This window comes from Oncorhynchus gorbuscha, linkage group LG24 (genome assembly GCF_021184085.1).
Source record: "Oncorhynchus gorbuscha isolate QuinsamMale2020 ecotype Even-year linkage group LG24, OgorEven_v1.0, whole genome shotgun sequence".
In the NCBI taxonomy this organism is placed as follows: Eukaryota; Metazoa; Chordata; class Actinopteri; order Salmoniformes; family Salmonidae; genus Oncorhynchus; species Oncorhynchus gorbuscha.
In genome coordinates, this window is record NC_060196.1 from 24,333,206 (window position 1) to 24,360,500 (window position 27,295).

A 27,295-nucleotide genomic window follows, 5' to 3' on the forward strand; every position below is an offset into this window, starting at 1 on the left:
CAAATTAGTGGATTTGTGGGCCTCCCAGGTGGCGCAGTGGTTAAGGGCGCTGTACTGCAGCGCCAGCTGTGCCACCAGAGACCCTGGGTTGCACGGTGTTTCCTCCGACACATTGGTGCGGCTGGCTTCCAGGTTGGATGGCGCTGTGTTGAGAAGCAGTGCGGCTTGGTTGGGTGTGTATCAGAGGACGTCTCTCCCGAGACCGTACGGGAGTTGTAGCGATGAGACAAGATAGTAGCTATATATATATCCACAACAATTGGATTCCACAAAATTGGGGTAAAATTCAAAAAAACATTTTTGGGGTGGATTTGGCTATTTCAGCCACATCCGTTGTTGACAGGTGTGTAAAATCAGGCACACGGCCATGCATTCTCCATAGAGAAACGTTGGCAGTAGAATGGCCTTACTGAAGTGCTCAGTGACTTTCAAAGTCAATTTTACCCCAATTTCGATGCCACCTTTCCAACAAGTCAGCTTGTCAAATTTCTGTCCTGCTGAGCTGCCCTGTCAACTGTAAGTGCTGTTATTGTGAAATAGATTAGTCTTGGAGCAACAACGGCTCAGCCAGCAAAGTGGTAGGCCACTACCAAGTTCTAAACCAAGTTTTAAGCGGCTAAACGGCTCAGCCAGCAACACTCACTACCAAGTTCTAAACTGCCTCTGGAAGCAACGTCAGCACAATAACTGGTCGTCTGGAGCTTCATGAAATGGGTTTCCATGGCCGAGCAGCGACACGCCTAAGATTACCATGCGCAATGCCAAGCGTAGGCTGAAGTGGCGTAAAGCTCGACGCCATTGAACTCTGGAGTGATGAATCACGCTTCCCCATCTGACAGTCCGACGGACAAATCTGGGTTTGGCGGATGCCAGCACAACTCTACCTGCTCCAATGCATAGTGCCAACTGTAAAGTTTGGTGTAAAGGAATAATGGTCTGGGGCTGTTTTTCATGGTTAGGGCTAGGCCTCTTAGTTCTAGTGAAGAGAAATCTTAACGCATACAATGATATTCTGGACAACTCTGTGCTTCCAACTTTGTTGCAACAGTTTGGGGAAGGCCCTTTCCTATTTTAGCATGACAATGCCCCCGTGCACTAAGCGAGGTCCATACAAAAATGGTTTGTCGAGATCTGTGTGGAAGATCTTGACTGGCCTGCACAGAGCCCTGACCTCAACCTCATCGAAAATCTTTGGGATGAATTGGAACATAATTGCCCAACATAAGTGCCCGACCTCGCTATTGCGCTTGTGGCTGAATAGAAGCAAGTCCCCTCAACAATGTTCCAACATCTAGTGGGAAGCTCTCCAAGAAGAGTGGAGGCTGTTATAGCAGAAAGGGGGGACCAACTCCATATTAATGCCCATGATTTTGGAATGAGATGTTTGACGAGTAGGTGTCCACATACACTACATTACCAAAAGTATGATGAACCCACAGATGGAGGAATGACATTTTCAGTCATATGGACCACAGCATTATGTAAATTTGTATAAGAGCCACAAAAGTAACATCAGTGGTCCACCACTGGAGGTATTGGATTAGACTTGTCAAACAAATGTCAGACTATTCATCAGTCTGCCTGGAAATTGTTTTTGGTTGTAGTAATTTGAATTGAAGAAAATATGTTACTGGCATAATAAAGTTAATCCAAACTGTCCATGGAAGTTATGTAATAGCTTGTTATTTGTTTCAATCTTTTTAACTAACAAATAGGTAAATTAATAGGAAGATTAGGCAAACATCTGCAATTTGTGAAGACTGTCAGATAAAGTACAAATGCAAGTGCACGATGCGCAAAAAGGGTGCAGGATAACCACGTTCATGATTGGAGCGGATCCGGATATGACGTCAGAAATGTTTATTGAGCAAATCAAATCAAATCATTAGAAAGCATATTGGAATAAGCTAGCTAACGTTAGTTGTCAAAACATTAAACCTTTCTGAATATTTTGAGAATTGCAAACTCAAAAAAGGTAAACTCATGCATTTACGTTTGCCAGCTTGATAATATTAGGGATACCCACCTAGCTAGCATCAAACCGCTAGCTGCGAACATTAGTTTAGATAGCTAGCCAGCTAACTTTTGTTTGCTTGATTGTGAACCTCATCAGCTGTTTTTCTCTTTAGCTTAGTTTCTTTAGGATTTTGATATTTGTCTAACTTAAGTTAGACTGGTTTTGGATGTACTATTTAATATCCATTGGAATTTTGGTTACTTAGCTGCTAGTTAGCGTTTTGGAGAAGTGAGTTTGCAGAGTTGGTAGCTCTGGGTCCAGTGTTTCCACTAGATAGCACAGCCACAATCAATTTGGCTATATCGTAAATATTTCAGAAAACAAACATTTGTTTTTAATTTGAGGTTGGGTGTAAGGTTATATTGTGGTTGGGTTTAAAATCGGATTTTAATTAGATAAATTGTAGAAATAGACGGGGTTTATGACTCTGGCTGTGTTAAGTATTTGGTCCAGGGTGTAGTGAACGAACCGTGTCAGAGCTACAGGATTCAGGTTGCAAAACTTTCGAATTCCCTGCACTTCCGAAGTCCCTGTTGGGATCAAAAGGGAACTACTATTTCTGGCAAACCAGTGAATTTATTTTAAATTGGGATCAATTCCATTATAATTTAGGAGATTAGGTCATTTCAATTCAATATGAAATTGCAATTTCTTGTTGCTTATTGAGGATTTCTTTCAGTGCTTTGTGGTGAAATTTCTAACAAGCATTCTTAAAAGCTTCTAACGAGCTTCTTAAAAATTTAAATGTAAGCATCATGTAACCTTGCACTCCAGAAACCAAGGAAGCATTCTATCTTATCCCTAGGGTTCTCAGATGTAAGTATTGCCTACCGCTGGGACCACGGGGACTACAATCCAGACACTCTCTGTTTTAACATTTAGAAATGTTAGATTCTCTTGCGATATGATTTAGGAAACATAAAATCCCCTACTTTCACATCACGTAAAAATAATTTCACAAATGCAAAACAGTTATTTTACACTGTTGGAACCGGTTTAACAGTTGCAGCCAACAGTATATATTTTTTAGTTTACAACACTTTTCTGGCATCCTTCCATGACACAGGTTTTCGGAGCCCGCTAGATAATTAGTACAGGTGGTCGATCGCCTCTGTCTTCCGTGAACAAGCATTGTAACGTGGAAATAGGGCTGTGTGGGAACCCTAACCTTATAAAGATCCTCCCGCCTTGATGGAAGATTCCTTTGTGAATATTATTGCCATCTATGAATAGCCTAAGTGTAACCAAGACTGTGTAACACTGACAGGTGGAGATGAGTGCAGAGGCGGCAGACCGTGTGGCTGTGAGCGGCAGCCGGCCGAGCACTCCTCCTCAGACCTCCTGGTTCGAGTTTCTCCTGGATGAGATGCTGCTGGAGAACCACCTCCAGAAGTCCCATCCAGGTCTGCTGAGCGAAAGACAGAATCCTCTCTGAATATTGGTCCTGATCTGATTGGCATAACCATATTGGTAGCAGTGATTGAACTTAGACATGAGTGGACTCAAACTCGACTGGTTTGTTTGATTGAAAATGTGTATATTTATATGTTTCCTTCCTTCAGATCCTATTCCAGTGCAGCTTGTCATCCAGTTCCTTGAACAAGCGGCCAAGCCCTCTGTGAATGAGCAGAACCAAGTCCAGCCTCCTGCAGACAACCGCAGGAACCGCACTCTGAAGCTGTTGGCTCTTAAAGTAGCAGCACACTTGAAGTGGGATCTAGATGTATTGGAGAAAGGGTGAGTGTGATGTAGAAATGTTTGCAGTGACTCTTTTTATTTGAGAATTTGTTGTTATTCCATTACCCTGAAAAGCTAGAATAGTAGTGTGGTTTTTGTTCGTTTTTATGTACGTGTTTCATTGAATTGACACATCCTTTTTCTCTCCAGCTTGACTATTCCTGTTTTGAACATGCTGCTGAATGAGCTACTGTGTGTGAGTAAGGTTCCACCTGGAGTGAAACATGTTGACCTGGATCTGTCCACCTTGCCTCCCACCACTGCCATGGCTGTCATCATCTACAACCGCTGGTGAGAATGGGCACTGGGGAGAACTTTCTGCAGAGGAGGATTGATTGAACTGTATAATAGACCACCAATTTGACATAATTCTGTCAGTTCTAATAATTGTATCCATATTTTGTCTCTCAAAGGGCCATACGAACCATTGTGTTAAGTAGTTTTCCAGAAAAACAGACAAAACCCGGGCCTCATCAGATGAACATGTAGGTTCTTTGGTTCTCCTTCTGCTTTCAGAACTAAATTGGTATTGCTGTAGGTATGACAGGATTTTTATCAGTACAGCATTACATTCCTTTTCCATGTTGTCTATAGGTTGAATGTTGTGCAGCAGGAGAAAGAGTTGACTGAAAATATCCTGAGCGTGGTGAGTCTGTTATTTTCCTCAGGACATATTAGACAACGGTACACCATTTTAAAACATGAGGGATTACATGGTGCTGTGTCACTGTCTCCTATTGCAGCTGAAAGAGCAGGCAGCGGACTCTATCATGGTGTTGGAGGGATCTCTTGGTCTGAAGAAGGACTTCTACATCCACACCCTGAGGACTCTGGACCTGCTGGCTGCCGACCCCAGTACTGCTAACGGAGAAACTGAGTCCTCCACAGCAGGCCTTAGGATCAGTGCTGATGAGCTGCACTGTCAGGTGGGTAGACTCACAGAGACTATTCAATTACCATATTATATACAGTACCAGCCTAAAGGGCTTTTCTTTATTTTTACTATTTTCTACATTGTAGCATAATAGTGAAGACATCAGAACTATGAAAAAACACACATGGAATCATGTAGCAACCAAATTAGTGTTAAACAAATCAAAATAGATTTTATATTTGAGATTCTTCAAGGCCTTGATGACAGCTTTGCACACTCTTGGCATTCTCTCAACCAGCTTCACCTGGAATGCTTTTCCAACAGTCTTGAAGGAGTTCCTACATATGCTGAGCACTTGTTGGCTGCTTTTCCTTCACCCTGCAGTCCAACTCATCCCAAACCATCTCATTTGGGTTGAGGTAATGTGATTGTGGAGGCCAGGTCATCTGACGCAGTTCTCCATCACTCTCCCTTTTGGTTGAATAGCCCTTACACAGCCTGGAGGTGTTGGGTAATTTTCCTGTTGAAAAACAAATGATAGTCGCAAACTAGATGGGATAGTGTATCTCTGCAGAATGCTGTGGTAGCCATGCTGGTTAAGTGTGCCTTTTAATTCTAAATAAATCACAGACCGTGTCACCAGCAAAGCACCATCACACTTCCTCCTCCATGCTTCACGGTGGGAACCGCACATGCAGAGATCATCCATTCACCTACTCTGCGTCTCACAAATACACAGCAGTTGGAACCAAACATTTCAACTTTGGACTTATCAGACCAATGGACAGATTTCCACCAGTCTGATGTCCATTTCTCCTGTTTTTTGGCCCAAACAAGTCTCTTCTTATTGTTGGTGTCCTTTAGTAGTGGTTTCTTTGCAGCAATTTGACCATGAAGTTCTGATTCACGCAGTCTCCTCTGAACAGTTGATGTTGACATGGGTCTGTTACTTGAACTCTGTGAAGCATTTATTTATTTTTGGCTGCAATCTCTGAGGTTGGTAACTCTGGGTCTTCCTTTCCTGTGGCGGTCCTCATGAGAGACCGTTTGATCATAGGTCTTGATGTTTTTTGCGAATGTACTTGAGGAAACTTCTTGACATTTTCCTGATTGACTAACCTTCAAGTCTTTCACTGTCATTTCTCTTTGCTTATTTGAGCTGTACTTAAAATGGACATAAAATGGACTTGGTCTTTTACCAAATAAAGTGATCTTCTGTATACCTTGTCACAACACAACTAATTGGCTCAAACGCATGAAGAAGGAAATAAATTCCACACATTAACTTTTAACAAGGCACAACTGTTAATTGAAATGCAATTGTATTAGTCACATGCGCCGAATACAACAGAGAAATTCGTATTTACGAGCCCCTATCCAACAATGCAGTTTAAAAAAATACGGATAAGAAATAAGTAACAAGTAATTAAAGACCAGCAGTAAAAATAACAATAGCGAGACTATATACAGGGGGGTACTGGTGCAGAGGCACCGGTTAGTTGAGGTATTATGTATATGTAAGTGGAGTTATTACAGTGACTATGCATAGATGCCAAAAACGGATAGGAGCAGCATTGTAAAATAGGGGAAGGGGGGATGCAAATTGTCTGGGTAGCCATTTGATTAGATGTTCAGGAGTCTTATGGCTTAGAAGGGGTCGAAGCTGTTTAGAAGCTTCAAATACTAGGTCCATGACAAGGGTGGCTGGAGTCTTTGACAATTTTTAGGGCCTTCCTCTGACACAGCCTGGTATAGAGGTCCTGGACGGCAGGAAGCTAGGCCCCAGTGATGTACTGGGCTGTACGCACTACCCTCTGTAGTGCCTTGCGATCAGAGGCCAAGCAGTTGCCATACTAGGCAGTGACGCAACCAGTCCCCTCCTGTACTCCCTGTTTCTCTCAATGGTGCAGCTGTAGAACCTTTTTAGGACCCATGCCAAATCTTTTCAGTCTCCTGGAATAGGTTTTGTTGTGACCTCTTCACGACTGTCTTGATGTGCTTGGACCATGTTAGTTTGTTGGTGATGTGGACACCAAGGAACTTGAAGCTCTCAACCTGCTCCACTGCAGCCCCGTCGATGAGAATGGGAGTGTGCTCGGTCCTCTTTTTCTGTACTTCAGTCTTCTCCTTTGTCTTGATCACGTTGAGGGGGTGGTTGTTTTCCTGGCACCACATGGCCAGGTCACTGACCTCCTTAATGATGGTGTTGGAGTCGTGCCTGGCCGTGCAGTCATGAGTGAACAGGGAGTACAGGAGGGGACTGAGCATGCACCCCTGAGGTGCCCCTGTTTTGAGGATCAGCTTGGCGGATGTGTTGTTACTTTACCACCCTGGGGGTGGCTGGTCCGGAAGTCCAGGATCCAGTTGCAGAGGGAGATGATTAGTCCCTAGGTCCTTAGCTTTGAGGGCACTATGGTGTTGAACGCTGAGCTGTAGTTCATGAATAGCATTCTCACATAGGTGTTCCTTTTGTCCAGGTGGGAAAGGGCAGTGTGGAGTGCAATATAGATTGCATCATCTGCAGATCTGTTGGGGCGGTATGCAAATTGGAGTGGGTCTAGGGTTTCTGGGATAATGGTGTTGATTTGAACCATGGCTAGCCTTTCAAAGCACTTCATGGCTACAGACGTGAGTTCTATGGGTGGGTGTCATTTAGGCAGGTTACCTTAGTGTTCTTGGGCACAGGCACTATGGTGGTCTGCTTAAAACATATATTTGTATTACAGACTCGGACAAGTTAAAAATGTCAGTGAACACACTTGCCAGTTGGTCAGCACATGCTCGCAGTTCACGTCCTGGTAATCCGTCTGGCCCAACGGCCTTGTGACTGTTGACCTGTTTAAAGGTCTTACTTGCATCAACTGCGGAGAGCATGATCACAATCTTCCTGAACAACTTGTGCTCTTATGCATGTTTCAGTGTTATTTGTCTCGAAGCGAGCGTAGAAGTTGTTTAGCTCGTCTGGGTAGGCTTGTGTCACTGGGCAGCTGTCGGCTGTGCTTCCGTTTGTAGTCTGTAATGGTTTGCAAGCCCTGCCACATCCGTCTAGCGTCAGAGACAGTGTAGTACGATTCGATCTTAGTCCTGTGTTGATGCTTTGCCTGTTTGGTGGTTCGTCGGAGGGCATATTGGGATTTCTTATAAGCTTCCGGGTTAGGGTCCTGCTCCTTGAAAGCGGCAGCTTTAGCTCAGTGCGGATGTTGCCTGTAATCCATGGCTTCTGGTTGGGTTACCAGACGCCGTTGTTCTATCCTGCCAGTACAGGGTATAACCAACCAGCTGTATTTTGAGTGTCGTCGTTCAGCCACGACTTCGTGAAGCATAGGATATTCGTTTTAAATGTCCCGTTGGTAGTTTAATCTTCCACGTAGGTCATTGATTTTATTCTCCAAAAATTGCACGTTTGCTAGCAGAATGGAACTAAGTGAAGGTTTATTAGATCGCCTATGAATTCTCAGAAGAAAGAAAGCGATATGTCAGACTCGTTAAAGGAAAAAATGGATTCTGCCAGTCTGTGAGTAATCGCGGTCATGATTTCTAGGAGTTATTTTCGGTCATAAGAGATGGTAGAGGCAACATTATGTTCAAAATAAGTTACGTACAATGCAAACAAACAAAACAAAAACACAATCATACAACATACAACGTCAGCCTTCTCCAGCTCCATTGCATTCCAGGTGACTACCTCATGAAGCTGGTTGAGAGAATGCCAAGAGTGTGCAGAGCTGTCATCAAGGCAAAGTGTGGCTACTTTAAAGAATCTCAAGTATAATATATTTTGATTTGTTTAATACTTTTTTGTTTACTACATGATTCCATATGTTATTTCATAGTGTTGATGTCTTCACTGTTATTCTACAATGTAGAAAATAGTACAAATAAAGAAAAACCCTGGAATGAATAGGTGTCCAAACTTTTGACTGGTACTGTATATAATTAATGTTTAATATATGTCCTATTGAAGTTCTATATGGGTAGACTACTTATGGGGCGGCAGGGTAGCCGAGTGGTTAGACCGTTGGACTAGTAACCGGAAGGTTGCAAGTTCAAATCCCCGAGCTGACAAGGTACAAATCTGTCGTTCTGCCCCTGAACAGGCAGTTAACCCACTGTTCCTAGGCCGCCATTGAAAATATACATTTGTTCTTAACTGACTTGCCTAGTTAAATAAAGTAAAAATAGAAGATTATCCTATTGAGAGAACGGCTCACAGAGCTCAAGCTCTTGGTAAAAAAACGTCTTGTGTTCTACAGGTGCATTATGATTTGGGAGGTATTTTCTTTCAACAAGGCTGCTCAGACCAACTGGCATATGAGAAGGCTAGAGAGCATTTTCAACAAACACGAGAGTTGCTGTTGAAGGTACAGTATTGAGCTGTAGACGTTGATATATTTTGCTTTGGTAGTTTCATGGTCTCTTGCACTAAAATATATTCAAACATATCATACATTTGGTCTGACTTTGATTCAATTTGATATGAGTTTTTGTGTTAATGATGTTCACCATTGTAGCTCTGCTGTTCTTGTATTGCAGTTCGACTTGACGCTTCACGTTCACCTGGATGAGAAGCGTCTTGCTGGGTACTGGAACGCCTGCAGGGCCCTGACTGGAGCCTTGGACCCCAGTGACACCCAGCTTAACCCCTACGGACAGATCAACAGCCTCATCAGAACTCACAACTACCAGGTCAGTCAGCCTGAGAACATAACAACAACAAAAAAAAGAAACAAGTAAAAAAAACAAGTTAGTCTACATTGGTGCTAAGCCCAGCTGATGATGATATAATGTTCTCCTGCGGTTTAGGCATTATTTAAGGAACTGAAAGCCACACAAACGCAATCAGTAATTTTGTGAACAATTATTTATTTGTTTTTCTTGCTTGTCCGAGACGATTACAGTTTCACGATATTAATATGTACAGTTCATTGGGGGGGAAACAGTCACAAACGAAACGCCATACAAATTAAAAAGGACAAAACGAAATAGATTAAAGACTAATAGTTTTCAGTATTTCCAAATTAAAACGGTCTGTTAAAATGTCATTCTCAAAGGCTACCAACCCAGAGCCACATAGCATAGCATTGTCATTAATAGTAAGAGGCATAACAATACTGACCTTAAGTGTCTCCCCAGACACCCCCACCTTCATTTTAAGTTTCCTCTTAATTACAATTATAACACACTTTGTTTTCCCATGGGGCACAAGAGTATGCTATTATTGACTAACCTGTACCACAGCACATTGACTCGGTACCTGTATCCCCTGTACATAACCTCATTATTGTTATTTTATTTACTTTTAGGTTATTTAGTAAATATTTTCTTAACTGCATTGATGGTTAAGGGCTTGTAAGTAAGCATTTCACGGTAATGTTTACACCTGTTGTATTCGGCGCATGTGAGAACTTTAGAAAAATGTGTTCTTATAAAATTTGTTCTGGAATCTATTGATATCAGCGGGAAGTAGGAAGGCAAAAATCAATTTTTTTTTTACGTCATAAATACTCGACACTTAATTGTCTTGATAGGGGTGTTTGAAAAAAACATTACACAGAATATTGTTTAGACCCTTCACAGAACAGCGTAAACGGGCTCTAACCAGAATAGAAAGAGTAGGAGGCCCTGGTGCACAACTGAGCAAGAGGACAAGTACATTCTAATGTCTAGTTTGAGAAACAGACGCCTCACAACTCCTCAACTCTCCACTGTTGATGTTGAGATTGGTGTTTTGCGGGTACTATTTAATGAAGCTGCCAGTTGAGGACTTGTGAGGTGTCTGTTTTTCAAACTAGACACTCTAATGTACTTGTCCTCTTGCTCAGTTGTGCACTGGGGCCTCCCACGCCTCTTTCTATTCTGGTTAGGGCCAGTTTGCGCTGTTCTGTGAAGGGAGTTGTACACAGCGTTGTACGAGATCTTCAGTTTCTTGGCAATTTCTCACATGGAATAGCCTTCATTTCTCAGAACACGAATAGACTGACGCGTTTCAGAAGAAAGATCTTTGTTTGTGGCCATCTTTAGCCTGTAATCGAACCCACAAATGCTGATGCTCCAGATACTCAACTAGTCTCAAGAAGGCCAGTTTTATTGCTTCTTTAATCTGGACAACAGTTTTCAGCTGTGCTAACATAATTGCAAAAGGGTTTTCTGATGATCAATTAGCCTTTTAAAATGATAAACTTGGATTAGCTAACACAACGTGCCATTTGAACACAGGAGTGTTGGTTGCTGATAATGGGTCTCTGTACGCCTATGTAGATATTCCATAAATAATCATCGGTTTCCACATACAATAGTAATTTACAACATTAACAATGTCAACATCAAATTGATCATAAATACAGTGTAATGTGCTTTTCTTTCAAAAACAGGACATTTCTAAGTGACCCCAAACTTTTGAACGGTAGTGTACATACTCTATAGTATTTAAAATAAACATAACCAACAGAAAAAACTAAATAGAAAAGGCCAGTAGGCTGAGAGATCGGCAGCTGGTAGACCTGAGTTGGGAGTCCCTTTGATACTGACAATATGGGGACGCCAAGCAAACCTTATATTTAAAATAAAAAGCTTATTGTGTTCTTCTGTATCAGAGAAACATACAGTGCAGTCGGAAATTATTCAGACACTAGGAGTTAAACTATGTCACAATTAAAATGTTTTTCATACACTACCGGTGAAAAGTTTTACACCTACTTATTCAAGGGTTTTTCTTTATTTTTACTATTTTCTACATTGTAGATTAGTATTGAAGACATCAAAACTATGAAATAACACATGGAGTCATGTAGTAACCAAAAAAGTGTTATACAAATCAAATGTATATTTTTGATGACCGCTTTGCACAATCTTGGCATTCTCTCAACCAGCTTCATGAGGTAGTCAACTGGAATTCATTTAAATTAACAGGTGTTCCTTGTTAATTTGTGCAATTACTTTCCTCAATGCGTTTGAACCAATCAGTTGTGTTGTGACAAGGTGGGGGTGGTATACAGAAGATAGCCCTATTTGGTAAAAGACTAAGTCCATATTGTGGCAAGAACAGCTCAAAGAATAGAGAAACGACAGTCCATTACTTTAAGACAAGATCAGTCAATATGGAACATTTTGAAGAACTTTGAAAGTTTATTCAAGTGCAGTCGCAAAAACCATCAAGCGCTATGATGAAACTGGCTCTCATGAGGGCCGCCACAGGAAAGGAAGACCCAGAGTTACCTCTGCTGCAGAGGATAAGATAATTATGAGTTACCAGCCTCAGAAATTGCAGCCCGAATAAATGTTTCACTGAGTTCAAGTAACAGACACATCTAAACATCAACTATTCAGAGGAGACTGTGTGAATTAGGAATTCATGGTCGAATTGCTGCAAAGAAACCACTAAAAGACACCAATAAGAAGAAGAGACTTGGTTGGGCCAAGAAACACGAGCAATGGACATTAGACCTGTGGAAATTTGTCCAAATTGGAAATGTTTGGTTCCAACCACCTTTGTGAGATGCGGTGTGGGTGAACGGATGATCTCCGCATATATATTTCCCACCATAAAGCATGGAGGAGGGTGTTGGTGCTGGTGACACTGTCTGTGATTTATTTAGAATTCAAGACACACTTAACCAGTATAGTTACCACAGCTTTCTGCAGTGATACGCCATCCCATCTGGTTTGGGCTTAGTGGGACTATCATTTGTTTTTCAACAGGACAATGACCCAACACACCTCCAGGTTGTGTAAGGGCTATTTGACCAAGAAGGAGAGTGATGGAGTGCTACATCAGATGACCTGGCCTCCAACCTCAACCAAATTGAGATGGTTTGGGATGAGTCGGACCGCAGAGTGAATGAAAAGCAACTAACAAGCGCTCAGCATATGTGGGAATTCCTTCAAGACTGTTGGAAAAGCATTCCAGGTGCAGCTGGTTTTAGTATTTTATTAGGATCCCCATTAGCTGTTGCAAAAGCAGCAGCTACTCTTCCTGGGGTCCACACAAAACATGAAACATAATACAGAACATCAATACACAAGAACAGCTCATGGACAGAACTATATACATTTTTTTTAAAGGCCCAAGTATGTCAATGCATACACACAAAGTATCTAGGTCAAATAGGGGAGAGAATGCCAAGAGTGTGCAAAGCTGTCAAGGCAAAGGGTGGCTATTGAAGAATCTCAAATATCAAATATATTGTAATTTGTTTTAGCACTTTTGGTTACTACATGATTCAATATGTTATTTCATAGTTTTGATGTTTTCACTATTCTACAATGTAGAAAATAGTAAAAAATAAAGAAACCCTTGAATGAGCAGGTGTTCTAAATCTTTTGACCGGTAGTATATATCTATCTAATCTATAGAAGGGAACCATGGGAGTGATAAGCAGAACTCATGATTATTACAGTTTCCTGTTTTCTATTGCTCGTTCATGTGCAATGAGGACAGTCAATGCTTCCTGAAGGCTATGCAGGACTTTCTGAGCCTCATCAGGAGTGTCGAATAGGAGCTGTCGATCTGTTGTGGGACACTTTAAGCTTAGCAGGATACAGTAGACAGTGTGGTTTAGCTCTTTCTCAGGCTTTGCATGAGTGACCCAGCTGCTTTGTATGCATCCATGAAGGCCTTTTTGTAGGTATAGGGGAGCATCCTGAAGATCAATGTTCTTGGTTGGTTGTCACCGCCTGGTTTTAGTTCAGCGTCGATGCGCTGGAGCGTGCACGTCGCAATCACCCCGCGGGATGACAGCCTGGGGAGCCACAGGCGTAAGGATGAGCTGCATGAATAATCTTCCATCTCTGCTAAATGATTTGTAATCCCATAGGCGTTATCTGCGTAGGTACTGATTTCATCAGTGTTGTTTACATTGTATTGTCTGTGTGGGGTGATGGGTGATTTTGTTGCGACAGCCTAGTTTACCTCTGTGTTTTTCAGTCTGAAGTTGGATGAATATCATCTGGAATAATTCAATGTCTGTGAAGATGGAATTGATTGTGACACTAGTAAATGTATCAGTGCACATTTCAAGTAAAGAGTGTTTTAGATCACCACGCTGTCCCGAAATAAGGAAGAGTTCAACTGGCTCATCCATGCCGGGAAGGTGTGTGTGCCTGTAGCCCCAAATACAGAAAGTGTTTAGTGGGGATCGTCTTCTGCAAGCGACATCCTCTTATCTTCTTGATTTGAAGACTCGGTAGTCAGGTCCAACATATCGAGTTTTCTCTTAGCCCGTGTTTCAGTGTTCATCCTTGTTCGTGATTAGTTTTAAGAGATGGTCAAAAGTACGATAGAAATGGCATTTTAAACGTTTGCACCGGCATGAGAAAAACTCCTATGCCACCATCTTGCTCAGTAACCGGAAGTAATTGAAGGCTCTTCTTTTCCTCAGGCTCTTGTAGAGGCTTTCATCAAAGACAATGTGTCCCTCAGCTTGCCCAACCACCTCAGACAGTCTGTCCTGAGGGAGTTTTTGCACAAAGTCCAGCAAGGGTGAGAACACTTGGTGGCTAAAGCATTTTCAACCCAGAATAAAAATGGTATCTTTGACATGTACTATACACAACTTCACTGTCTTAGGCGTAAATATTTTTCTTAGAACCAAATGTATTAAAATGAGGCACATCAGTCTTGTTTGTATGCAAGCAATCCCAGCTTTAAGACGTTTAAATGCTTGCCGGTGTTATGTTAATGCTCTGTTTACATGATGTACACAGGGAGAGGGGCCTGGACGAAGTGTGTCACAAGCTTTGCGTGTGCAACGCTGTTCGAGACGCCCTGCAAGGGGAGGTCCTCAGTGTGCGTTTTCACCAGCTGCTCCACAAGCCAAGGAAACATGTGGTGGACTTTATGCTAGAGGTAGAACTACAAACTCATAGCCTGATTAAACCACAATAAATGCTGTGCTCACCATTGTTTCAGTCTGGTTTAACCAGGCTAACAAACTCACTCTTCTCAATGAAAACTTAATTCCTATCTATAAACACAAATCTACATTCAAACTGTGTTTCCTCTTACAGGTATGCACAAGGTCATTAGACAAGGACCGTTCATCAGAGACGTCCAAGAGGAAGATGGTTATTTTTCTAAAGTGCGTAGGATTGAGTTGATTAACTTAGATTTGAGGCATTTTGTAAGCTTGTAATAACTGCAGATCTAATGTGTTGGTGTAGCTTGTTGATGGTGAGCAGTATGCTGATACCTGTCCTGACATTTGATGCTTCCACATCATAGACATGCATTAATATCTTTATACATCATTGCCCCCACTCCCATACAGAACCCTGTGTGAGAGCTTGGCAGAGCCCCACCTGGTGTTCGTGGTGACCGCCCACAAGCTTTTCACGGAGCTGCTGAAGGAGGAGGATAGGAAGATCCTGGTGGAGCAGATGAGGAAGAGGTCAGCCACGGTCAACCTCTGTGCCAAGCCTCTGCCCTCCTTCTATGATATCCCAGGTATGCTGCTAAACTCAGCAAAAAAAAAATCCTCTCACTGTCAACTGTTTATTTTAGCAAACTTAACATGTGTAAATATTTGTATGAACATATCAAGATTCAACAACTGAGACATAAACTGAACAAGTTCCAGACATGTGACTAAATGAAATGGAATAATGTGTCCCTGAATAAAAGGGGGTGATTCAAAAGCAGAATTAACAGTCTGTATCTGGTGTGGCCACCAGCTGCATTATTTACTGCAGTGCATCTCCTCCTCATGGACTGCACCAGATTTGCCAGTTCTTGCTGTGAGATGTTACCCCACTCTTCCACCAAGGCACCTGCAAGTTTCCAGGCATTTCTGTGGGGAATGGCCCTAGCCCTCACCCTCCGATCCAACAGGTCCCAGACATGCTCAGTGGGATTGAGATCCGGGCTCTTCGCTGGCTATGGTAGAACACTGACATTCCTGTCTTGTAGGAAATCACGCACAGAATGAGCAGTATGGCTGGTGGCATTGTCATGCTGGAGGGTCATGTCAGGATGAGCCTGCAGGAAGGGTACCACATGAGGGAGGAGGATGTCTTCCCTGTAACGCACAGCGTTGAGATTGCCTGCAATGACAACAAGCTCAGTCCGATGATGCTGTGACACACAGCCCCAGACCATTACAGACCCTCCACCTCCAAATCGATCCCGCTCCAGAGTGCAGGCCTCAGTGTAGCGCTCATTCCTTCGACGATAAACTTGAATCCGACCATCACCCCTGGTGAGACGAAACCGCGACTTGTCACTGAAGAGCACTTTTTGCCTGTTCTGTCTGGTCCAGCGACGGTGGGTATTGTGCCCATAGGCGACGTTGTTGCCGGTGATATCTGGTGAGGACCTGCCTTACAACAGGCCTACAAGCACTCAGTCCAGCCTATTGCAGACACTCTGAGCACTGATGGAGGGATTGTGCGTTCCTGGTGTAACTCGGGCAGTTGTTGTTGCCATCCTATACCTGTCCCGCAGGTGTGATGTTCGGATGTACCGATCCTGTGCCGGTGTTACACATGGTCTGCCACTGAGAGGACGATCAGCTGTCCGTCCTGTCTCCCTGTAGCCCTGTCTTAGGCATCTCACAGTACGGACATTGCAATTTATTGCCCTGGCCACATCTGCAGTCTTCATGCCTCCTTACAGCATACCTATGGCACGGTAACCAGATGAGCAGGCACCCTGGGCATCTTTCTTTTGGTGTTTTTCAGTCAGTAGAAAGACATCTTTAGTGTCCTAAGTTTTCATAACTGTGACCTTAATTGCCTACCGTCTGTAAGCTGGTAGTGTCGTAACGACCGTTCCACAGGTGCATGTTCATGAATTGTTTATTGAACAAGCATGGTAAACAGTGTTTAAACCCTTCGCAATGAAGATCTGTGAAGTTATTTGGATTTTTACGAATTACATTTGAAGTTTACATTCACCTTTGCCAAATCCATTTAAACTCAGTTTTTCACAAATCCTGACATTTAATCCTAGTAAAAATTCCTGTCTTAGGTCAGTTAGGATCACCACTTTTATTTTAAGAATGTGAAATGTCAGAATAATAGAGTGATTTTATTTCAGCTTTTATTTCTTTCATCACATTCCCAGTGGGTCAGAAGTTTACACACACAATTAATATTTGGTAGCATTGCCTTTAAATTGTTTCACTTGTGTCAAACGTTTCGAGTAGCCTTCCACAAGCTTCCCGCAATAGGTTGGGTGAATGGTCTATTCCTCCTGACAGTGCTGGTGTAACTGAGTCAGGTTTGAAGGGCTCCTTGCTCGCGCATGCTTTTTCAGTTCTGCCCACAAATTTTCTACAGGATTGATGGTCACCCCAATACCTTGACTTTGTTGTTCTTAAGCCATTTTGCCACAACTTTGGAAGTATGCTTGGGGTCATTGTCCATTTGTGACCAAGTTTTAACTTCCCAACTGATGTCTTGAGATGTTGCTTCAATATTACCACATAATTTTCCTGCCTCATGATGCCATTTATTTTGTGAAGTGCACCAGTCCCTCCTACAGCAAAGCACCCCCACCACATGATGCTGCCACCCCCGTGCGTTACTGTTGGGATGGTGTTCTTCAGCTTGCAAGCCTCCCCCTTATTCCTCCAAACATAACAATGGTCATTATGGCCAAACAGTTCTATTTTTGTTTCATCAGACCAGAGGACATTTCCCCCAAAAGTACCATCATTGTTCCCATGTGCAGTTGCAAAATGTAGTAGGGCTTTTTATATGGTGGTTTTGGAGTGGTGGCTTCTTCCTTGCTGAGCGGCCTTTCAGGTTATGTCGATTATAGGACTCGTTTTACTGTGGATATAGATACTTTTGTATCTGTTTCCTCCAGCATCTTCACAAGGTCCTTTGCTGTTGTTCTGGGATTGATCTGCACTTTTCACACAAGTACTTTTATCTCTAGGAGACAAAATGCATCTCCTTCCTGATAGGTATTTTTATTTCACCTTTATTTAACCAGGTAGGCGCAGTGCGCGCTAACCAAGGTTGCCAGGTGCACGGTGTACCCTCCGACACATTGGTGCGGCTGGCTTCCGGGTTGGATGCGCGCTGTGTTAAGAAGCAGTGCGGCCGGTTGTGTTGTGTATCAGAGGACGCATGACTTTCAACCTTCGTCTCTCCTGAGCCCGTACGGGAGTTGTAGCGATGAGACAAGATAGTAGCTACGACAACAATTGGATACCACGAAATTGGGGAGAAAAAGGGGTCAAATTAAAAAATAAAATAAAAACTTAGTGTATGTAACTTTTGACCCACTGGAATTATGATTTTAAATGAATGCACAAAGTAGATGTCCTAACCGACTTGCCAAACTATAGTTTCTTAACAAGAAATGTGTGGAGTGGTTGAAAAATGAGTTTTAATGACTCCAACCTAAGTGTTTGTGAACTTCCATCTTTGAAAGACAGGGTACTGATGAAGGGACGTTTCTTTTTTTTTGTGGCGTTTATATTAGCACTGCTGTTTGGCTAAACACAGGTTCCACACATCACTTCGGCAAGTATTCAGAGCTCTGTATGGCAGGGGTGGAGGAGTAGGGGCCAGTGTGGGTTCTTCAAGTATTCACAGCTCTGGAGGAGTAGGGGCCAGTATTTGGGTTATCCGGTGATTTAGTAGATTATTTTTATCATACCTCGTCTCTCTTGCATTGAAAGTTTGCCCTCTTGTTAATCTAAAGCTCCCATCAAGGAGTGATGCAGTCTTCTTTCCCATGTATTATGTTATTATGGATGTGCATTTCCCTCTGATCCTGTGCTTGTCCTTCTGTCCCTGTTGCTCCCCAGCTGCGGCCAGTGTCAACATTGGACAGCTGGAGCAGCAGCTCATCCTCTGCCTGGACGCCCGCCGCATCCGGCAGATCCTAATTGAGCTGCACAGCATGGCCGAACGACCCTTCTGGCGGGTTAACAACAAGGTCAGGGTTCAAAGGTCACCACAGACTGCTTCTACAGCACCTATTATTTTGAATGTTAGCAGGGATTTTGTTAGAATGATACTTACCTGAAACTTTATTCCTTGTCCCTACAGTGGGAAGTTCCTCCAGATTACATCAATGTGATACTCAACATCAAAGACAACCTGACCAAGGATCTGGTGTACATCCTCATGGCCAAAGGGCTTCACTGCATCACTGTAAAGGTCTATCCCTTTCAAATTCTCCATAAAATCATGAGAATTGTGGAATATGAAGTTCATGGGTCAACACAATGTTACTGTTGGTTGATAGATGGGATGTATGCCTTGTCAACAAACCTTGATTTTGTAATACTTGTAGGTCCCATTTCCCAGATGCCGATTAGGCCTAACCCTGGACTAAGAAATGCTTTCTTCTTTTTAGTCCAGGAATAGGCTTAATCTGTCTGGGGAAGCCAGCCTATAAAGAACTTGGGTTGATCTCATCTTTGTAATGTTGTTGGTATCCCAGGACTTTGCCCACACGCGGCAGCTCTTCTCAGCCTGTCTGGAGCTGGTGACTGAGTTCTCTCCTAAGCTAAGGCAGGTGATGCTAAACGAGATGCTGCTTCTGGAGGTGCGGGCCCATGAGACTGGGGTTGCTGAGGGTAGCAATGTCAGACCCCCACCCGACCTGGTCAGCAGGGTGCGAGGCTACCTGGAGATGAGGATACATGGTAGGTGAATGGAGAAACAGTCACTTTACTCATGAAATGTTCAAGGTATAAATAATGAAGCACATGGAATTGAAATCTTGATTTCAGGCCTCGGGTCCCTCAGGATTTTGCCATATCAGTGTCCTATAATGTACAGTTGTGGCAACATATATTGGCACCCTTGCACTTTTAAAAAATAATTCCCTATTTCTAGTGAAATAAATGTAAATAATTTCAACATTGTAGAACCAATTTTAAACTTCAGTTTAGAATTTTCATTTAAAAAATAAAGACATGGCATTGGTAGAATATTTGGCACCAAAGAGAGTACTTGGGCACACCGCTTTTGACTGTTCACAAATGCTTCCTGTTGCCATCAATGAGCTCTTTCCAGAAAACTGCTCTAATTCTTCAATGTTTAAGGAGGTGCCCTCCACCAACTGCTGTTTTCAGCTCTCACCATGGGTTATGGATGTGATTCATCCTTAACTGGCCACTCCAGAACAGTCCAATGTTTGTTCTTGAACCATTCCAGGGTGCATTTGATGTGTGTTGGGTTGTTGTCCTGCTGGAAGACGCACAACCTTCAGAGACACAGGTTTGGGATCCTGGGTTGACCATTGCACTCCAAAACATTGTTATAATCTGCTGATTTCATGTTGTCTTGCCCACATTCTAGTCACCCAGTACCAGAGACGGAAAAGCAAACTGGGTCTTCAAGCAGGACAACGTCCCCAAACACACACCAAAAAGCACCCAGGAATGGTTCAATAAGAGATGCTAGACTGTTACGTGGCCACTGATGTCTCCTGAGCTGAATTACATCTACAACCTTTGGTGAGGGCTGGCCAAGTGGGGCAGAGGTCTAATGCACTGCATCGCAGTGTTGCGGGGTCACTACAGCCTAGGGTTCATTACCGGCCGTGACTGGGTGTCCCATAGGGCGGAGCACAATTGGCCTAGCATCGTCCGGGTTAGGGGAGGGTTTGGCCGGGGGACTTTACATGGCTCATCGCGCTTTAGTGACTCCTTGTGGCAACCCGGGCGCCTGCAGGCTGACTTCGGTCGTCAGTTGAACGGTGTTTCCTCCAACACATCTGTGCAGCTGGCTTCCGGGTTAAGCGAGCGGGTTTTAAGAAGCACGGTTTGGCGGGTCATGTTTCGGAGGACGCATGACTCGACCTTCGCCTCTCCCGAGCCCATTGGGGAGTTGCAGCGATGAGACAAGATCGTAATCACGAAATTGGGGAGAAAAGGGACATTTTTAAAGAAATTAAATATAAAATGGATATCTCAAAACAGCAGTCGGTGTAGGGCACCCCTCAAACATTGAAGAATTAGAGTAGTTTGCTTCTAAAAGAGGGCCAAGTTGCCAGTAGAAAGGAGCAGCAATCTCATTGTTGGTTACAATAAGCGTTTGTCTGCAGTTACCTTGGCCAAGTGACCAATCTCTGGGGCGCCAATAATTTTGCCCATGCCCATTCTAAACTAAAGTTTACAGAAACAAAATTGCTTCTACAATGTTGAAAATTTGACACATTTGTATTTTTCTCAAGTAATTAAGAAAAGGTTGCCAATACGTTTGGCCACAACTCTATGTATGCCTATGGTCCCCGTGTGCTTCTTGCCATTCCAGATCTCCCTCTGCGCCAGATAGTAGGGGAGGAGTGTGTGGCCTTCATGTTGAACTGGAGGGAGAATGAATACCTGACACTGCAGGTTCCCCAGCAGCTGGTCATGAACAACCCCTACATCAAGGTACAGGCCTCTCAAAGACTGCACGACACCTCACTATCTATCTGAAGAGGATATAAGATGTGTTTATCATCAGTGTTCTGTGACTGAACCGTATCATAAATACATTTGTGACACACAAAACTACCACACTGGTTATTGCTTTGTGATATTGAGAAGTATTCAATGTTACTTGTGTGCCAGTTAAGTTGTATTGTGTTCTGTTGATGGACTCAAATACTTTGCTCTACACCTGTGGCACACCTTTTGACCCCAATAGCTAGGTCAGCTCCTGGCCTCCACCTGTAAGGAGCTCCCGGGTCCTAAAGAGAGCCGGCGTACAGCCAAAGAGTTGTGGGAGGTGGTAGTCCAGATCTGCAGTGTGTCGAACCAGCACAAGAGAAACAGCGACGGACGTGTTAGCCTCATCAAACAGAGAGAGTCCAGTATGGGCATCCTGCAAAGGTAAACGGGCCAGTAGTGATAGTTAGTCAATGACCAAATAAACATGATTACACTCAGGTTAACTACTGTTTTAGAACTACAGGTTTCTTCACCTGGCTTAGTCCTTATCAGTTTATACTAAAAATTGAGGCAGACATCAATGTGCCAAGTCACCGTCTTGCTGATGTTTCCCATATTATTTTTAGGAGCCGATTCATCACATTCATCAAGAAGCTTCGGGAACCACTGGTGCTGACCACCCTTATCTCACTTTTCGTGAGGTTTCATAGCATAGTGCGGGTAGGTTTGGCCACCTTCCGCACACTGGTGCAGGCTATAACGAAACATGTTCTCTCATGGTTGAACAAATTTGCATCTCTCTACAGGATGATATTGTCAATGAAGTGACAGCAGAATACCTTGCCATTTGGCCATCAACCCTGGCAAAGTATGAACACAGAATATGGTCCTATTTTCCATTTGAGTTTCTAAAAGATAGTGTCTTCTCACCGTATGTGTTTATGAAGACTATTTACTTTGCTACTTACTGTGGTGGATAATGTTTGTCTTCTAGCATGCAGGCTGTGGATGTGGAGGCGGTGGCTGTGACGGTTAAAGAGCTTGTGACCTACGCCCTTACACTGAACCCCAACAACCAGTCCTGGCTCATCACACAGGCCGACATCTACTTTGGTAAGCAGCACTCAAATGGTGGTAGAGAACCTTACCAGGGGGTGTATGTATCAAGTGTCTCAGTAGTGCTGATCTGGAATCGGATCCCCTTTGTTCATGCATTGTGTATGTGCTATCAGAGGGGGAATGGGCAGACAAAAGATTTGCCTTTGAACAGGGTATGGTAGTAGGTGCCAGAACTGCAACGCTGCTGGGATTTTCACGCTCAACAGTTTCCCATGTGTATCCACAAATGTCCACCACCCTGTGGAACGCTTTCGACACCTTGTAGAGTCAATGCCCAGACGAATTGAGGCTGTTCTGAGGGCAAAAAGGTTGGAGGGGGGTGCAACTCAATAGTAGGAAAACATTAATGTTTTGTACACTATATATACAATGCATTTGGAAAATATTCAGGCACCTTGACTTTTCACATTTTGCTACATTACAGCCGTAATCTAAAATTGATTAGATTATTTTTTTCTCTCAATCTGCACACAATACCCCATAAATAACCCATAATGACAAAGTGAAAACGGGTATTTAGACAAATATATAAATAGAAATACTTTATTTACATAAGTATTGAGACCCTCTGCTATGAGACTCGAAATTGAGCTCAGGTGCATCTATTGATCATCCTTGAGATATTTCTATAACTTGATTGGAGTCCACCTGTGGTAAATTCAATTGATTAGACATGGTTTGGAAAGGCACACACCTGTCTATATAAGATCCCACAGTTGACAGTACATGTCAGAGCAAAAGACAGGAGGATTGTGTTCAGGCACAGATCTGAGGAAGGGTACCAAAACATTTCTGCAGCATTGAAGGTCCCCACGAACACAGTGGCCATCAAGACTCTTCCTAGAGCTGGCCGCCCAGCCAAACTGAGTAATCTGGGGAGAAGGGCATCGGTCAGGGAGGTGACCAAGAACCCGATGGTCACTCAGACAGAGCTCCTCTGTGGCGATGGGAGAACCTTCCAGAAGGACAACCATCTCTGCAGCATTCCACCAATCAGGCCTTTTATGGTAGTGGCCAGATGGAAGCAACTCCTCAGTGAAAGGCACATGACAGCTCCCTTGGAGTTTGCCAAAAGGCACCTAAAGGACTCTCAGACGACGAGAAACAAAATTCTCTGGTCTGATGAAACCAAGATGGGCCTGAATGCTAAGCGTTACATCTGGAGGAAACCTGGGACCATCCCTACGGTGAAGCATTGTGGTGGCAGCATCATGCTGTGGGGATGTTTTTAACGGAAGGGAGACAAGTCAGGATCGAGGGGAAAAATAAACGTAAAGTAAAGTAAAGTACAGAGCGATCCTTGACGAAAACCTGCTCCAGAGCACTCAGGACCTCAGACTGGGGCGACGGTTCACCTTCCGACAGGACAATGACCCTAAGCACACAGCCAAGACAACGCAGGAGTGGCTTCAGGACAAGTCTCTGAATGTCCTTGATTGGCCCAGCCAGAGCCCAGACTTTAACCCAATCAAACATCTCTAGAGACACCTGAAAATAGCTGTGCAGCGATGCTCCCCATCCAACCTGACAGTGCTTGAGAGGATCTGCAGAGAAGGATGGGATCAACTCCCCAAATACAGCTGTGCCAAGATTGTAGCGTCATACCCAAGAGGAGTCAAGGTTGTAATCGCTGACAAAGGTGCTTCTACAAAGTACTGGGTAAAGGGTCTGAATACTTATGTAATATTTCAGTAGCTGTGTTATAAATGAGCAAAATCTTAAAACCAGTTTTTATTTTGTCATTATGGGGAATTTTATAATAAGGCTGTAACGTAACAAAATATGGAAAAAGTCAAGGGGTCTGAAATACTTTCCGAATGCACTGTACAGACCCCAGAACAAGTTTAGTGGGTAGCTAGTTGCCACAGTCAAGTAATGTCCTCCTCTATTTTGTCTCCCCAGTGACCAACCAGTACTCTGCAGCGTTGCATTTCTACCTCCAGGCTGGGGCAGTGTGCTCTGACTTCTTTACCAAGGCTGTGGCTCCTGATGTCTACACTGACCAGGTAGAGAAACCGTCTGGTGTTTTCAAATGGAACTCTAGGGCTCTGGTCAAAAGTAGTGCACCATTTGGCACGCAGACTTGGTGTTTTCTTGTTTAAACACCCAAGATCACTTGATTATTTGTGACGCTGATCGTTTTTCTTTGCAGGTCCTAAAGAGAATGATCAAGTGTTGTTCGATGCTGAACTGTCACACACAGGTCAGACTTCTTTCCAGAAAGTTTATAATGGTTCTTATTGAGATTTGAACTTTGTAAATGTTACATGTTTGAAGGCTATGATCATGTTGTCTTGCTGATTAGGTTGCAGTTCTGTGCCAGTTTCTAAGGGAGGTGGACTACATGACAGCATTCAAAGCTCTTCAAGAACAGAACAGGTATGACAATTCTTTGGGAGGGAGGTCCTTGTACACCCAGGCGATGAGATGGAGTTATGGCCCTGTGACTAATATAGGCCTATTTGTTCCATCTTAGTCACGATGCCATGGATTCCTTCTATGACTACATCTGGGACGTCACCATCCTTGAATATCTCACACGTATCCTTTAATCTTTAATGATTTACTTAGGCATTATTGGCAGGCAAGTTAAAACAATGTTTACCCCTTGACTGTGCATGCCTGTAGACATCCACCATAAAAGGGGTGAGAGCGAGAAGAGACAAATTGCTGTAAGTAGAATCTATTTCCATTGAATACCTTAATTCGCTATGGCTCGTCTCCGTCGACAGCCATGTGTCTTTTGGAGAGCCTGGAAGCCCAATCGACAAAACCTTGGACTAATCCTGGACTAAAACAGGCTCTCTCCTCAGATCAAGGCGATTGGACAGACTGAGCTGAATGCCAGTAACCCCGAGGAAGTTCTGCAGCTGGCTGCACAGAAGAGAAAGAAGAAATTCCTGCAAGCTATGGCCAAACTGTACTTTTAGATAAAACCGGGCCACCAAACATGTGGGAGACTTTTTTTTAAATAAATGGTTTAACAAACAGAACCACTTTAATAAATTACATTAGCATTTCAGAAGTATTCAAGTTTACAGGTTTTACCTCTGCTCCCATATACAAGAAAATACTCAGTGGGCAGTTTTAGGTACACAACCCCGAGGCAGGCAGGCACAGGCATTCAGTTATTGTTCAATTGAATATTAGTGGGCATGGTATGATCTTTGGTTCCAGTATCTCAGAAACGGCCGCCCCCATGTGCTTTTCACGCACGACAGTGGCTAGGGTTTACAGAAAACGGTGTGACAAACAAAAAAATCCAGTTTGTGCCAGTCCTGTCCTCGATGACAGGTCAAAGGGGGGTTCCGATTTGGCACTATATGGGTGTACCTAATAAACTGTCCATTGAGTACATGTAGTTAATACCATACTCTGCAATTGATTTAAAGGAATAGAATCTTCCAGAAATACAATTCAGAAAACTCATAACTTCACATTTTAATGTTCTGGTATATTAATCAGTGTATTTAAAAATTAAAAATTAAAAGTTAAAGATCAATTTAAGCACAAGTACCACACCACAGGCCAATAAACCCATAATACGTTGAGGTAACTTGTCCCCATTACTGAATCGTATGACGGTCCTCATTTCAAACCATAACATTAAAAGAAATAAAAATTGACCATATGAAATACACTGACTCCTATGCAAAAATGTTCAATTAAACAAGCTGGACATCCAGCTCAAGACAAAAACAGCCAGGTCTGGACCCCTTGGTGCAAAGCAGACTGGTCATTCCTTTGGTCCCTAATAATCAACCACGAACCATGTCCTCTATTTGCCTATTGGAATGACAGCCAGCTCTTTGCTGTTATCTTCCAAGCGTTAGTTTAGAGTTTCAGACCATTGTTTCTCCAGGCTCAGTCAGGAATTGGTGCTCCAACTCCCTCCTCCTGGCATCCTCCTGAAAAGAAAGATACGAAGTAGTTGGCCCAACCTTAATCCCAATTCACCCATTGAGAATCCTTCCTTGACAACTGTGTTACTTACAGCAACCACAGTATGGAAATTGAAGAAATTAAGTCAATGGTGTCTAAGTACTCACCAGCATGAGTAGGTATCTTGAGTGTCTGAATGTTATGCCTGTCCTCAGAGGCTACTTTGATAAAGTCCTTCAACTGTGCCCTGTCACACACAGAAACCATCTCCACAAAGGGAGCCATCCAGTCAGTAACACAGTCCAGGACATCCCAAGTCAGACCGGTGAGAGCGAGAGACAACCGTCTCCTCAGTAATCACATTGCAAAAAGTCTCATATTTCCTCCTCAAAATCAAAACCATAGATAAATGACTTGTAGTTTCTCACTTGATACTTTTTCTACCACTTCATACGGTAGGTAGTGACTAACGCTGCAGAGGCCAGCACCTGATACTGATAGTCCAATGAATTGATAAGAGGATGCACAGATCTAAGAGCTGAGAACGACAGGTAAATTGCAAATATGTGCACTGTAGGTGTTAGACCAGGTATTCCCAAATGGGTACGCCATATAAAAATAACATTTTCAAACAGGGCTATTCATTTGGTTGAGTTTCTCTTGCCTGAGTAGCATCGTTTCACTGCCCAAAATAAAATTAAACCATGTAGTGTTCAGTGAAATAACAACCCAATGTCAAGTACAGGTAGCCTAGTCAAATAATTAACATTCAGTGTTGCCAATTTAGCAACTTTTCTCACATTGTCATTGATAGTTTTTTTTTATTGGTCCATTTAGATTATAAATGTAGATTGTATTTTTTTTTAAATGTAAAAAATGTTATGGTCAAATGTTAATGTTTTACTGTGACTTGTTGTTGGCTCCTAAGTGGACCATACGGTTAAAAACCAAACCAAACCAAATCAAATAAACTAAGTAACTCCGCCAGTGTCTTTTTTGGGTCACTTTTGCAGGTCCCAATCCCGGATAAAGGAGGAAGGTTGGAATTGTGACATAAAAAAAGAATTGACAGAAGAAAGTTCATTTGTAGTTCTAAACATATTTAGGGTGTTTTTTTACTTGCTTTTTGTCTCTACCATGACGTTATTCCCCTCTCCTACAGCGTTCATCACAATTACATCCACATGGCCAATTATGCAAATTAGGGTATGACTTCATTTTGCGACTATTAAGACAGCCAATAGCTACTTTCCTTACTGAGGACTTGGCAAAACTGCAGCCAATCACATTACCCGTTACTCTCTCTCGGGAAACCACTCTTGTGCA

At 43.0% G+C, this 27,295-nt stretch overlaps 1 protein-coding gene across 1 annotated transcript; it reads left to right on the top strand.

The window, feature by feature from the left end:
- Nucleotides 1-1,837: 1,837 nt before the first annotated feature.
- Nucleotides 1,838-26,953, top strand: ints8 (integrator complex subunit 8). The gene is made up of 27 exons (XM_046326791.1): nt 1,838-1,975; nt 3,285-3,420; nt 3,580-3,754; nt 3,905-4,045; nt 4,168-4,239; nt 4,349-4,400; nt 4,498-4,680; nt 8,882-8,989; nt 9,162-9,314; nt 14,006-14,106; nt 14,331-14,472; nt 14,634-14,704; nt 14,894-15,069; nt 18,386-18,516; nt 18,630-18,740; nt 19,027-19,231; nt 20,847-20,968; nt 21,225-21,409; nt 21,595-21,688; nt 21,775-21,836; nt 21,963-22,081; nt 23,990-24,093; nt 24,240-24,290; nt 24,393-24,466; nt 24,564-24,628; nt 24,716-24,759; nt 24,901-26,953. The coding sequence occupies exons 2-27, from the start codon at nt 3,291-3,293 to the stop codon at nt 25,015-25,017; spliced, it is 2,988 nt and encodes a 995-aa protein (XP_046182747.1). The 5' UTR covers nt 1,838-1,975; nt 3,285-3,290; the 3' UTR covers nt 25,018-26,953.
- Nucleotides 26,954-27,295: the final 342 nt, after the last annotated feature.